This window comes from Austrofundulus limnaeus, unplaced genomic scaffold, assembly GCF_001266775.1.
Source record: "Austrofundulus limnaeus strain Quisiro unplaced genomic scaffold, Austrofundulus_limnaeus-1.0 Scaffold219, whole genome shotgun sequence".
Lineage (NCBI taxonomy): Eukaryota > Metazoa > Chordata > Actinopteri > Cyprinodontiformes > Rivulidae > Austrofundulus > Austrofundulus limnaeus.
The window spans coordinates 768915-782234 of NW_013952621.1; the positions used below are offsets into that span (position 1 = coordinate 768915).

At 37.8% G+C, this 13320-nt stretch overlaps 1 protein-coding gene across 1 annotated transcript in view; it reads right to left on the minus strand.

The window, feature by feature from the left end:
- stag2b (STAG2 cohesin complex component b) overlaps window positions 1–13320 on the minus strand; it is a gene marked incomplete at its 3' end in the record, with an annotated part of 33160 nt that overhangs the window by 5802 nt on the left and 14038 nt on the right. Inside the window, 19 exon segments of the mRNA XM_014019388.1 lie at window positions 1178–1326; window positions 1420–1521; window positions 1651–1790; window positions 1889–2063; window positions 2342–2434; window positions 2523–2603; window positions 2704–2791; window positions 3225–3295; window positions 5691–5894; window positions 6890–6979; window positions 7070–7162; window positions 8829–8932; window positions 9025–9142; window positions 9244–9355; window positions 9445–9552; window positions 9673–9752; window positions 9918–10016; window positions 10377–10500; window positions 10616–10689. Of these exon segments, the coding sequence (XP_013874842.1) occupies window positions 1178–1326; window positions 1420–1521; window positions 1651–1790; window positions 1889–2063; window positions 2342–2434; window positions 2523–2603; window positions 2704–2791; window positions 3225–3295; window positions 5691–5894; window positions 6890–6979; window positions 7070–7162; window positions 8829–8932; window positions 9025–9142; window positions 9244–9355; window positions 9445–9552; window positions 9673–9752; window positions 9918–10016; window positions 10377–10500; window positions 10616–10689 (2105 nt within the window).

Here is a 13320-nt window from a genome sequence, read left to right on the forward strand (position 1 = left end):
CTGGTTCTGCTCTTTCACTTTCTTGTGCTAATTTTAGCTACTTTTTTTTGCTAATTGTAGCCTTTTTTCCTGCTATTTCAGCTAAAATTATTCTTTCTGCTATTCTTCTGATTTTTTTCTACCTTTTTTCTGCTACTTTGTGCTATTTATGCTTCTTACTGATGCCTTTTCTATATTCAGCTATTTTCTGCAATTTTAGCTCAAGTTCAGCTGTTATTAGCTAAAGTTAGCTGTTTTAAGCTAAATACAGTTTTTGTACCTAATACAACCCATTTCTGCTAAGTTCAGCAAACTTGTGCTCCTTATGCTTCTTTATTTTAATTTTAATTAAAAAAATTCTTGCTACAATTTAGGTGTTTTACTGAAAATTTTGGCTGTTTCAGCCATTTAATTTTATGCTTTTTTTCTGCAATTTTTTAAATTTTTATAGCACTTTCACTATCTGAAGGCTACTTACAACTGGGTGCTACCTTTAGCTTATTTATGCAGATTTTAGCTTTTTTATTCTTTTTCAGCTTTAGATCTGCTTCTTTCTGCTTTCTACTTTGTGTTTTTTTTTCTGCTAATTTGTCCAATTGGCTTTTGGCTGTTTTCTGTTGTTTTCAACTAGATTTGTGCTCCTTTTTACTTTTTTCTACAAACCTAGGCTTTTTTTTGCTTTCAGCTTTTCAAAGTGAGCTCACATGAACAATTTTGCTATTAAATATTTTTAGCTCAATGYCAGTAGCTTAAGTTAGCATGAAACATTCACACTAGCATTTTCGCAGGAAATGCAATTTCTCTAGTTTACTTTACTAGACACTTATCTTACTTTATTACACCTATTTAATATGCCTATTAGATAGATAAATCTGACTAAACAAGTGGCACTGAGGTCTGATTTTGCATGGAAGTCAGCACAATGATTTAAGGTGGGTTCATACAAAATTCACATTTTATTGCAGCTTTTCCTGAAAAACAAGTAAATTTCAGATATTTATTTTATGAAACATTCAACTTTCCTATAATCTGCTTCTAAAATAATCTTTGTCATCATCGCTGCAACATTTCATCACTTAAACTACTCCAAATTTGAGAGAAAACAGTTCTTGAAAAAAGAAACTCAGCGTTGAAGGACTCATTTGTAAAAAACACACAAAGAGTGGTAAAAATGTCTACAAACAGGATGAAGCCTTACTTGTGCAACATAGCAATGGCATCTCTGGTTTTGACTTGATCAAGCCCGAAGGTTAGCGAAAACCGACGGGCCAACTCCTTGATTCCACAGAACGAAGAGGAGGAGCGATCAAACCCGTGACCCAGTTCCGACAGCATTTCATTAAACAACTAAGATGATTTAAAAAAAGAAACGAGAAATTAGATTACAGGACGTTCAGACTCACAACACTTTAATGGGAGTAAACAAGAGGATCCACCAACCTGCTGCAGACTAAGAATGAGCGTCTTGGCACACTGAATCTTGTCAATTTGCCGAGTTTTACTCATCGTCTCCTTGATGATGTCACCATAATCATTGTAATACTGCAAGGAGAGAAAATTACCACAATGAGGAAAAGTTCATTCTTTCTAGAACGGCTGCATGCAGATTTACACATTTCTTTTAAGCATCCGTCCTGACCTGCATCATTTATAGAATAACAAAAAACTTACCCTCATGTACTGTTTGAAGATGTCAGCCCCAGTTTTCATTTCTACAACACAGTAGATGATGAGTTTACAGTAGGCAGCCAGGAGGTTTCTCCTCTTGTGCAGAGCTTCTATTTTTACTGCCTCGTCGTCTTGCTGCCCGTCTGAAATAAGTAAAATAAATAAATAAATAAATAAATGATATTTATAACTTGGTCGCCTTGGCAAATAAAGTGATGAAAATGTCAGTCTGTGTTCGTACCTGTACTATTTGTGTCATCGTCCTGGTCGATGAAGACATGGTTGAGGACGAAGGAGAGCAGCTCAGCCTGTAAAGAGTCCTCTGGGGAATAGACCAAGGGCTCCAAGTGTTCCCTGCCTCCAGACACCATCTGGTGGCTGAAGATGAGCAGGAGATCGCACAGGATGGTGAAAGCCTGGGAGGAAAAAGAAATAAGAGGCACAAAGTGTTCAACAGAACTGAAAGCACACTAGGTCAMTTTGAATTATTGCAAAGCTCTGATTGGCTGAATCTGAAATATTTAACATACTAAATTATTTTTCTCATTTTGGTTCAATTTTAAATTTAACAGGGATCTGTACAGAAACAAGAGGTGCATCTTGTTWATAAGAATATTGTAGATGCTAAATGAGATGACCTTTACTTCAAAACAACAAATGGATATTTATGATAAAATGTATTTTTCTGAGTCACCTGCTCTTTGACGGCCGTGTTGACATTTGTGAGGTAGCGCTGACACATCAAACAGAACGCCCTCATCTGCTTCCTCAGAGTCACCATATCATCCTTWATACAAAAAACACAACCACACCTTTGAACAAAACCCTTTTACTCGTTAATCAGGTGAGCTAAACAGGTTGTAAAACGTCTTCACCTTTTTGGAACTGCCCTCGGACAATTTGGCCAGCTGCCACAGGATCACGTAGTGAGTACACTGCAGTGAATGAATGACTATCTGCTCACAGGACAGGGATTAAAACGGGAAAAATAAGAAGTCTTGAAACAGATTTGTCTTTATAAAAATAACTTCTCAGCTCAAAAAGATGTCAGATTACCTGCTCAGGCATGTCTCCATTTTCTATACCCGTGTTTAGGAGCTTGAAGTTGCTGGTGAAGAGGTCCCATCCTGACAGGTCATGTGCACTGAAACACAGATTATAAACTCAGCCGTTTCAAACACAGAAACACATCATCAAAAGTAGCCAAGTGAGGTTTGTGAGGCTTCTTCCTGATTGTAGATTGAAGATTTGAGCTAAAAACCTTCAACCCTACTCTAGTGCCATCTAGTGGTTGGCTGCTATTACAGCAGCCACAAACATCCTAAAAGTGAAACCACACCAAAGATCCCTCACTTGTGGCTTTTTATATCGACACATCAAAGTTTAATTTTCTTTGCCACGTGATCAGAGATTAAATACAAACACTGACACGGTGCGTTCCAAGTAAGTGTGGTTCAACAGTGACACAGGCCTCGGTGTGAAACAYCTCATCTCTGCTCTAAATGTTGATTAAGAAACTGCAACAAGGAAACATGACGGACAACACAGCAGGCACTTCAGAGGAAATGAGTTCTTACTTATGAAATGCTGTGATCCGCTTCAGAGTGGACAAAACCTGATAAGCATCATCTTCATCAGCATCTTCACCCTGTGAAACAGTCACGTGAATTCATCAAGACTTTTAAATCAAGTGATAAATACTGAATTCTGGCAGAAAATACAAATACACATAAAAAAATGAGTTTCCTGAAAACTACTTGTTGTTTTCAGAAACACTATCGTCATACAGCAAATACTTAAATGATAAACTGTTAATATGAATTTAATGAACGTAATTTTGCATTCATGTGACGAGGGTAAACAARAACAAAAAGACCTTGTGTACTGTGCACACATAATGGTAACAGGTAGTAGGGTTAGCTGGAGAGTAAATGAACTAATTGAAATGGACTATGGAAATGGTATTGCTAACTTTAATCTGTACTGCCACTTTAAAACAGTTCAGCAGAGTAGATGCTGAGTTTGTCCCAGAGTTTAGCCTTAGCCGAGATAGCTTCCTGTAGTAGAACAAGGTTGCAGRAATGCTGCATTTTCACAACTTTTCTCTACTAAACTTTAAAAATATGACTAACAGCTGAAATTATCTAAATATGAAAGTTTGTAGAAATGACTTTGAAACCTTTGATTAGTCTATGAATCTCAGTGACAAAGAGGAAATTAGCATTTATGCTAATTGTCAGTCAGCAGCCTGTGATAAGGTTTTCTGACATGTTATTGTGCACTCTTTAATAGGCATGAAAACGTTTAGTGTCTAYGTAAAATAAGTCAGTCTTTAAAGTTTTTAAATAATTGAAACAATTACATAATGGTTTCATAGTTACATTGCAGCCCTCTGATTAAGGCAGAACGATATGGATAAAATTTAATTTACAATATAACTACAAATTTCAGTCGATACGATATAATTTCGATATCGAAATGAATAATAAAAAATATCAGAAAAACTGCCAAAAACACTGATATTTACTGTACCTACAAACCTAATGTCATTTAAAGATATCTTTAAAATTATAAATAGTCAGAACAAAAAACAAGATATTTCAAATTCACTTTATGACTAGTCATAATTTAAATGTTGATATCTGAAATGTATGTTTAAGATAGTAATTTATTGCAGATATCTTGAAATAGAGCTTTTGTAAAACTTAATGGTGCATCTGACATTTATACTAGTCAGAATGTAATTACAGATATTATGGGTATTTATATAAATGGTATTTTGTCTAGTCAAACTATAATTAGAGATATCTTATTTAACTAATATGGCTAGTCATAAACCAATTTCAGATATCTGGAATGTAAGTGTTCTGAAGTTGATTTTGTGACACAACAGCCTGCCGTACCAGTCTGTGTTTACAGAGTTTGTTTCATTTTGCTCGACAGCTGCTGACGGGAAGATGTTGTTTTATGATGAGGGTTAAAACTTTTCAGGTGCTTCATATTCACACTCAGAACGTTATCAGACGCTGGAACAGATTTGTTGTTTTCCTGCTGCAAGTCGGAGCCAGACTCCGGCACATTTTACAGCAGACTGAAGGCTGAAGTTTGTCAGAACTTTGATACYAGGGCTGCTCGATTATTGTAAAATTATAGTCACAATTTTTTTTATTGAAATGGAGATCTAAATTATTTAACAAAATTATTCATTCACTTTGAAAACATGAATTTATTGAACATAAACGATGGCTGTTAAACAATGTTTCCCTCAGGATTTCAAATATTTTTGAAAAAATTAGACAAAGTGAAACTTTGGCTGTAGGAGGAGCCTGCAGCATCGTGCTGGCAGTGGCCCTGGACTCACAACACAAAACAGCGTAAGCATAAACTGCGAACTACGATCACTATGCGTTTATGAGCGTTGAAAACCCAAATCATAATCGAGATCAAAATCTGATTAATTGCCCAGCCCTATTTGATACACAAACCACTTCCACACCACTGAATAATAGTCTTTTCTTTAACGGTTTCTTTTGCTTCTTTTTTTTCCAACTGTGAATGCTTGTTCACCCACTGCTGTTGAGCTCATTATGACACAGATATCCACTGTGTGTAGGTAGCGTTGTTAGCATGCTGTAAACAGAGCGGTAGCGCTGAGCTCTGCCTTTGAGCTTGTGGTGTACGTCACGAAGCACTGATGTTACGTATATCGATAGATAGATAGATGGATAGATTTTTAATATTCAAGTCATATCCCCATTATTGAAACGTTCATCACAATCAATATTGATTTATTGTCCAGCACAACCTCTGAATCATACAATCGAACCGGGATGTGCCAAAACTCCTGCTCTTAATTGACCTTACAGATAATAGTGCACATGCTCAATGTCAGTGTTTTGCATTGCATTATGGTCTTGATATATTCATGCTTACTCCAGTTCAGTGAAATACACAGCCTAAGCAATRTTTCAGCTGCACTCTGCAGTCAGTCTGACRTCTGGAATCATTACATATTAGTAACTGTAAAAAGCTGTCATTCCTACCTCTTGTAGAAAATCCTCCAGTAGCCTGGTGAACTTGTCCACCAGCTCATCCAGGAGCTGGGAGCGGGCTATATCTACCCTGTTAAAGATTGTGAACTCCTCGTTGCAGAGAGCGTGGTAAGTCTTCGAGCAGGACTCCAGGACTTCTGTGTCTGTGTGCTTCTCCACAATTTCTTTAATCTGACGCAGCAGAGCGTCCAGATGCTGGACAGGAGAGGGGAAACAAAAATAAACAAAAACAGATTGTGTTTGCTGCTAATGCAGAAAGAAAGAAAAMTATTAATGTTAATAAYGAGCAGTGARCTGATMCAGTTTGYCCTGGGCTTTGTACTRTAATAGAAGGAWAATTGGCTGAGATAACTGAAAATACAAGTTTAACTTGGRCTTTTCTGTGTCRCAAAGCTTCCTTCAAATSTTACGGATGTGCATCACCCTGGCAGCTTAGGATACATTCTCATAAATGTAACACAAATCAGACTTTTTTGACCAGATGGGACTAATCTCATATTTTGTTACCAGTCTGAATATGACCAGTTTTTTTTTTTTTGTAATCCAACCCAGGTATTTTCCATTTGTGGTACTAAATTGGRTACATATTCCATGTTTTTCAATGTAACTGGAGTCTGAACTGTCTTTGATGTCACTAAGGTTGGGGCATACGGATACCAATGCCATGCAGAAGAAAGTCTGGAACTCTGGTTGTCTTCAGCTACAGAACAGAAGTCACACTGCTTCATCTTTTTTAAACTTTCTACATTAGTCACATCCTGGATGACTGAGATTTTAAACAAACATTTGATAGCAAACAAAAAAATGTATCTCTTATTTGCCTTATTTTCTTATTATCTTATTTATTCAATCATATCTTGTGAATTTTATTTAGACCGCCTAGTAAATAAAAATCTGAAATCTTCGTTTTTGTTCAGCGTTCTGAACCCTTCATGTCAGAAACATATCAAATCCTTTTTCTGGTAAGAATTAACTTGATGTTTTCTTTATTTAGTGCAAAAAGACAACAGCCATTCTTGCACCTGACAACATGAACCTTTTTGTATAAATGCACATATATAAGCAGTAATCAACAACTGTTTAATAACTGATTTCAATGTGAGAAGGATAACAAAATTCTACCAGGAATATGCTGAACCTTTGTTCTGCAGATTTTTGATGTGATTGGTGTTTTACAACATCTGTCTCACCTTCTCCAGACGTCCTGTCGTGTAAATCTCCAGGTCAAAGTACTGAGGCAGCTGTAACAAGTTAGTCACCTTCTCTGCATCGACAGCGTACTGTCAAACGAACAATCAACAAATTTCACATTAGCAAAAGCTTATAAAACATGTTTTAAGAAAATCATTAGGTGGATGTATGAAACATACCTTGGCCAGTAGAGGCGGCAAAGCCACAGCAAAAAGCTCTGTTAATCTGGTTCGATCATCCAGCTGAGTCTTTTTCTCTTTAGCTGTCATTACCTGRTCAGGTGATAGATGCGAGTAAGTTAGATGAGTGACCACACGTCTAGATTACATATGCAAAAAACTGTTAATATAGAGTTAAAGGACATCCTGGTTTCTATTTATGGTTTTATGTCATAGTGTAACACGGCTGCCAAACATACAAAATGAAGGAAGTGTAGTTTCTACTTGCATTGTTTKCAAATCAAATATTTAGTGTGATTACAACCAGTTAAATTAGAAAGTTAAAATATTTGGCAGCAAGTAGCGGACTGAGGTACCCTTCAGCCGAAGCTGGAAATCATCATGTGATGAAAACAGTGTCATTTCTGTCGCAAAGCAGCTTCGCCTGCTTCTTCTCAACACAAGGTCCAGGCCAAACCTTTTCCTCACAGGTGATTGCAGTGAGTATTGTATGTTTTGTCAGATGTTTGTGGATGTATTTACTTATGCAGAAAAGCGCTCGGACAACAACGGTGGTTGCTTTCAGAAGCCAGCTGTTGTGCGTCCAGACATGAACAGTTTTGAGAAGCAGTCGTCCGAGGGAAACAGAAAGTACATCCAGCTATAAAACTCTTCCAGACACTTATAGAGGTAGTCAAATGGCTAAAAACCCAAGGATGGATATTACACAGACAGTGAGAAGTGAAGAATCTGTCTGCTGACAAGTGTGGCGCTCTGTGGCAAACTTGTAGCCAAACGGCAGATATTGGAGTGGAGACTCCAGCAGGGGAGAAAAAATGTGCTGTGATGTGTACAGCAGTGGGAGGAGTTTACCAGGTGTTCTGCACCATGTGTCTCATGAACTGTGGAAAACGTGAGAAAACAAATGTCTAACAACCATTTGTCCAACAGAGTCTTTGCCTTTGGRTGGAGTATGCTGAGCCCTTAAATCYTAAATGAGTAATAGATATCTGGACCAGATCTTTGATTGGTTCATCCCTAAAACACATATCACTGAGTTATAAATACATAAAACCACTGCTCAGATCTCAAACAGAATGACAAAAAGTTGAAATACAATAAAAAGTGTACTACTAGCCTTGGTAGGTAATGGCCATTTAAGGTCAAATCTCTTTCTTGAAACTTTATGATTTCAGCCAGTTATGAACTAAATTAATTAAGTCCTGCTCTCACCGGCTCTTCATTGCCACCAGTCTCCATTCAAATTTTGCCTCTTTTTATTTTCTTCTTCCTGTAGATTTTTTACTGCTTGTCAGATAACTTTGAGCCTCAGTCAAAAAGAAGGTCTTGGGGGGTTATATTTTTTCGGTTTAAGAGAAAGATGAGACTGACGATGGACAGCGGTGTTTTTTCCACGAGATTACTGTGCTTCCTGCAACCTTCGACTGCAACAAGCTTCTGCGTCTCTTTTCTTTTCCCCCATAAAAAATGGAGGTTGAAATCACGTGAATGAATGGCATCACGGYGACTTCGAGAATGGTGGATGTTCAAGATTTCTTTGTAAAATATAACTTTATAATGAACGGTTTATAGTTTATTTGCAAAAAGTAGGTTAACAATGTATGTTATACTGTATGTATGAGTGGATGACTGGGAGATACTGTAAATTATTTTCACAATAACTGACAGAATTTATCTATGTGCATGGAAAATACATAATACCCTCCACTTTAAAGCAACCCCAGTACAGTTGGGAAGTTAAAGTGAAAACCATCCTTACCCTCTTGCCTGTTCCTCTTCCAACAGGTGGGTGGCATTCAGCAGCCTGACGTACAGTGCACAGCATGATTTCAATCAAAGCCGTTTCTTGTCTGTCTGTAAGAGCTAAACAAACATTAAACAATAAGCATCATCTTATATTTATGTTCACAAACTGCATACACGTGACAGTGGCTTGGMTGAAAGCAGGGTCATACCTTCCTCTCCTGGCAATGGGTCATCTAGCAATAAGCTGATCATACACTCCCAGTCTTTCAGTAGCTCTGCACCACATTCCCAGAGGGAGTCCACCAAGTATGCTGCATGCTCATGGAGCTAAAAGGAAACATTCATCCAGATGAAAGAGAAATGACTGACGTAGCTTGCGCAAAGAAAGTATGAATGAAAAAATCATGCTGAAAGGAGAACAAAAGTACCTCGCTCTCAAGGAAGAAAAAGACGGTGGTCTTAATGAGGTTGGCGTTGGGACTTTGTCTGCCTCTTCTTTTAGGAGCACCTTCCTCCTCTGGTTCTCGCTGGCTGAACAATCTGTGTCRTAGAAACCGTAGTATGTAACAACCTCCAATACATCATCGAGCAATTTAACTATCACAAAAACAAAAAAAGGTCTGACGTACTTCTTATACAAGAATTCTCCTGCTGCGATTGCGACCGGCCTGTGTGCCGAGTAGACTAAGTGGTAGACGCTCTCACAGTCCTCGGGGGTCAAAACCTCATCTGTACTACTGCAGAGACAAACACACAGTGTTACTGAGGGGAGGGGGGGCTGAGGTAATTCATAATGTTCTTGATGAAAACACTTCGATCCAACCACATGTGATTAAACACGTCTGTAATTTACTTACTTTAAGACTAAAGTGAGCAGTTTAATAGCTTGTACTGCAACATCATACTCCTTATCAAGAGTCATGGAGACAATACGGTCCTGAGAGAAAGAGAGAAAAAATGTTCAGTTTAATGAAAAGCATCTTTACATCACAATAAAACCCTGCAATGTATTGCATCATCAATGTAAGTCTAGTTATCTTCATCAGGCAGAAGACAAATAAATTGCAACTTATGTTGAAGTTGTCCAGCAGGTGGAGCTGACCTTAAAGCGACTGGTGAAGAGCTCCAGTCTTGCATTGAGCTCCCGGTTGTAATAGAGGCCCTGCAGAGCTGTCAGACACTTCAGACGTACCTCTCCTTGCTGCAACCAAAGCAGAAAGCGGTGAATTTGGTTTATTATTGTCTCCAGCAGCATCTGCATTTTTGGAATCTACAGAGTTTGTTGACCAATGTCACGAGTTTTGCTAAACAAAAAATGTTAGAAGTAATTTAAAAAAAAGCATCAAAACATTCAGCTGCATACAAATGTTGTGTCTGAGGGTCAAATATTCAACTTACTCTGTTTCTAGACATTAAAAGTAAAAGTGCACAGCAGCTCCTCCTTAACAGTGTTTATAAATATGAGTTTTAAAATAAGATTATTCCCTGTTAATATTTTGACAACCTTACAAATGACATGCAAAAAAAAAAAAAGAGTATTAGAAATGTTATTATACGATACCTTATCATGCATTGTCCACCCCACATACTTCAGATAGCTGTCATTGAGGAAGGCATCACTGTACAGTTTCATCCACACTCCAATCTCCTCTATACAGATCGCCCGGATTTCTGCTATCGAATCCCTGTCAGAMCATAAGTACTTGTTAAACTAAAAGCAATATTTATTAGCAGCATCAACAACAAAGAATAAGTGTTTGGGTCCTCCCTCTAACATATATTTGTTATGTGAAGTCATACCGATATCGATGGACAAACACTCCTTTGAAAATTGCATTCATCATRTTTTCAATTTCATCCTGATTTTCTTGAAGCTGAAAACAAACAGAAAGAAATGGTCAGAAATGCATTTAAACTTAYCATAAAAATCACAGTACAGCCAACTATGCGAACATGCTGTGGTGCCTCTGCAGAATAAACATATGCCTGGTTCTACCTCGTTACATAAACTGCAAATACTAGCAGAATAACACCTAACACCCACAGATGTTATTTTTAATATTGAGAAATTATACCTAATAAATGTATGCTCATGTGCAAAGACCAAGACCCTGTTTACATGAGTAATCTCTGGAAACATTAGTGTTTTGTTATTAATTGTGGAAAAGTCACACATTTACACAGGTAATGCAGTGCCTGTTCCATGCCAGGACTCTAGCAGGCGCTGTGATTTTTGTACTTCAACACACACGTTTGTTCTTCTATCCTCATGGGGACAGTACAGGCCACTGTACTGTACTGTACAAATTGACTTCCATTCATTTACTGGTCAGTCTAAGCCTGAAACCAAACCCTAACCGTAACCACACCAGATGCCTGACCAAAAGCCTAACCTAAACCCAATTCACACGTTAATCCTAACCCTAACCCACCAACAGTATTTACCCCAATGGGGACCAGGTTATTGACCCCATAAGGAACAGTGTGRGTCCTCACCAGGTTGGGTGGGAACAAGGAAAATGGTCAAAAATGGTCCCCACCAGGTAGCATATACATGTATATACACAAACTTTAGATTGCTCCTAGGTGAGTAATACAAACGCCAATCTGCTATCTTTATTGTTGTTTATCTGCTCATCCAAGCACAGGTAATAAGTTTTTATTGGCTGCAGCCGTCTGTAGTACACACGCACGATTTCACATCGATGCTGGGTGTCAGAGAAAATGCTCGCTGTTGTTGTGTGCACAAACAACCAAAATGCAGCAGAAACAGTGACGTCTAAACAGGGACAAGAGGTTAAAATGTGAAACAAATAATGGTTGATACAAGAATATAAATTTAAAATTTGGAAAATGTACATTTTGTCAGCTAAATTATTATTTTTTATTATTATTTAAAAATGATTGTGACAGAAGACAATCAGTATACAATAAAATAATATAAAATAATAAAGCAAGAATAAAACAAATCACTTGGAATTTTACTTTACTGAAACTTGAAGTCTTTTGAAAATATTCTTTATAACACTGCACCGCACTGGTTCAAAACAGAGCAACACTTTATCCAGTTAAATAAGCTGAACTGATACAACACATTTTGAAACAGATTCATTGATCTCTTTAATGGGGTACCTTATGGTCATTTAAGGGGCAGATTTTTTTCTTCACTCTGCACCCTTTTCAAACAGAACTCCTTTTTTTACTTTTATTACTATGTGTATATTTTGTGTTCATTTTGGGTGAAATAAAAAAAATCTTTTAAATATTTCAGGATTAATTCTCGTTTACAAACWAGGTTTAGGCAAAATCATACCATGTGAAATTAATCATCAGAAAAACTGTCAACAACTATATTTACCACTATCCATATATGGTATTTGGAGCTATGTGATAATTTATTCTTGTGTGCGTCACACTGTCACCATCAGGCGTGCATGTGAGTCCAGTGGCAGAAGGCAGCGCAGAGCAACTAATGCTAACCCTAACCCCCCAAACTTGTTTTATCACCTGAAACACTGACATAAACCAGAGTATGAGGAAAGCCAGAAAATGCAGACCAAGGCAACAAAGTTGGCTACATGCAAGTAGGGCTGCCATGATTAGTCGACTAGTCACGATTACGTCGACTATTTTAATTTAATAGTCGATGCATCGTTTTTTTGTTTTTATTTTAACTTTTTTTTTCTCCCCAAACTGCTGCGACATCTTCCACTTTCGCGTCTGCCTTTCTGTCCTTGACACGCATGCGTAGTAGTGGTTAGGCAGCGTGCACGCATGCGCAGTAGTGGGTAGGCCGCAAGCGGACGCGTTTACACAGACAGACTTGGATCATGGCTACCCGACAACGGAGCTCAAAAGTGTGGGATCATTTTAAGAAAACGACAGAGAAGTGTGTTCAATGAAATATCTGCAAGGTGGAACTTGCCTTCCACAGCAGCACAACTGTGATGCACGAGCACCGGAAAAGGAAGCATGTTGTGGCTGATGAAGACGGACCGTCATCTCGGTAAGCTAAATTGCTAGTTGGCTACTTAAATAAGCGTAAACAGAGAGTTAACTTGCTACTTACTCATATTGATAGCTGTTAAAGTTAACATTAGCGAAGACGATTTGATTCATTAGCCTTAGCACACGTTTCATGTGTTTTCTGTAACGTTATAACAGTGATGTGTTAGAAAAGAAATGCTAATGTTTTCTAATGTTATGTTTCAGTGCTAAAAAAGTACATTAGTCTTCTTCAATGGACGGCTTTGTTATAAAGCCAGCTACATGCACACCTCAGCAAGCCAATGTCCTGACTGAGTCCATTCTGAAGACGCTGGTGACGGACATGAGACCACTATCCATGGCAGACGATGAAGGATTTAAAGACATGATTAAACATTTCAACCCAGATTATCATGACAACTAACCTACCAGGCAGATCTCACTTCACCACACTGATGGAGAAGAAATTTTGTGCAACTTTTGAAAAAGTCAATCTCTCTTTCTTTCTGTTTCAATTT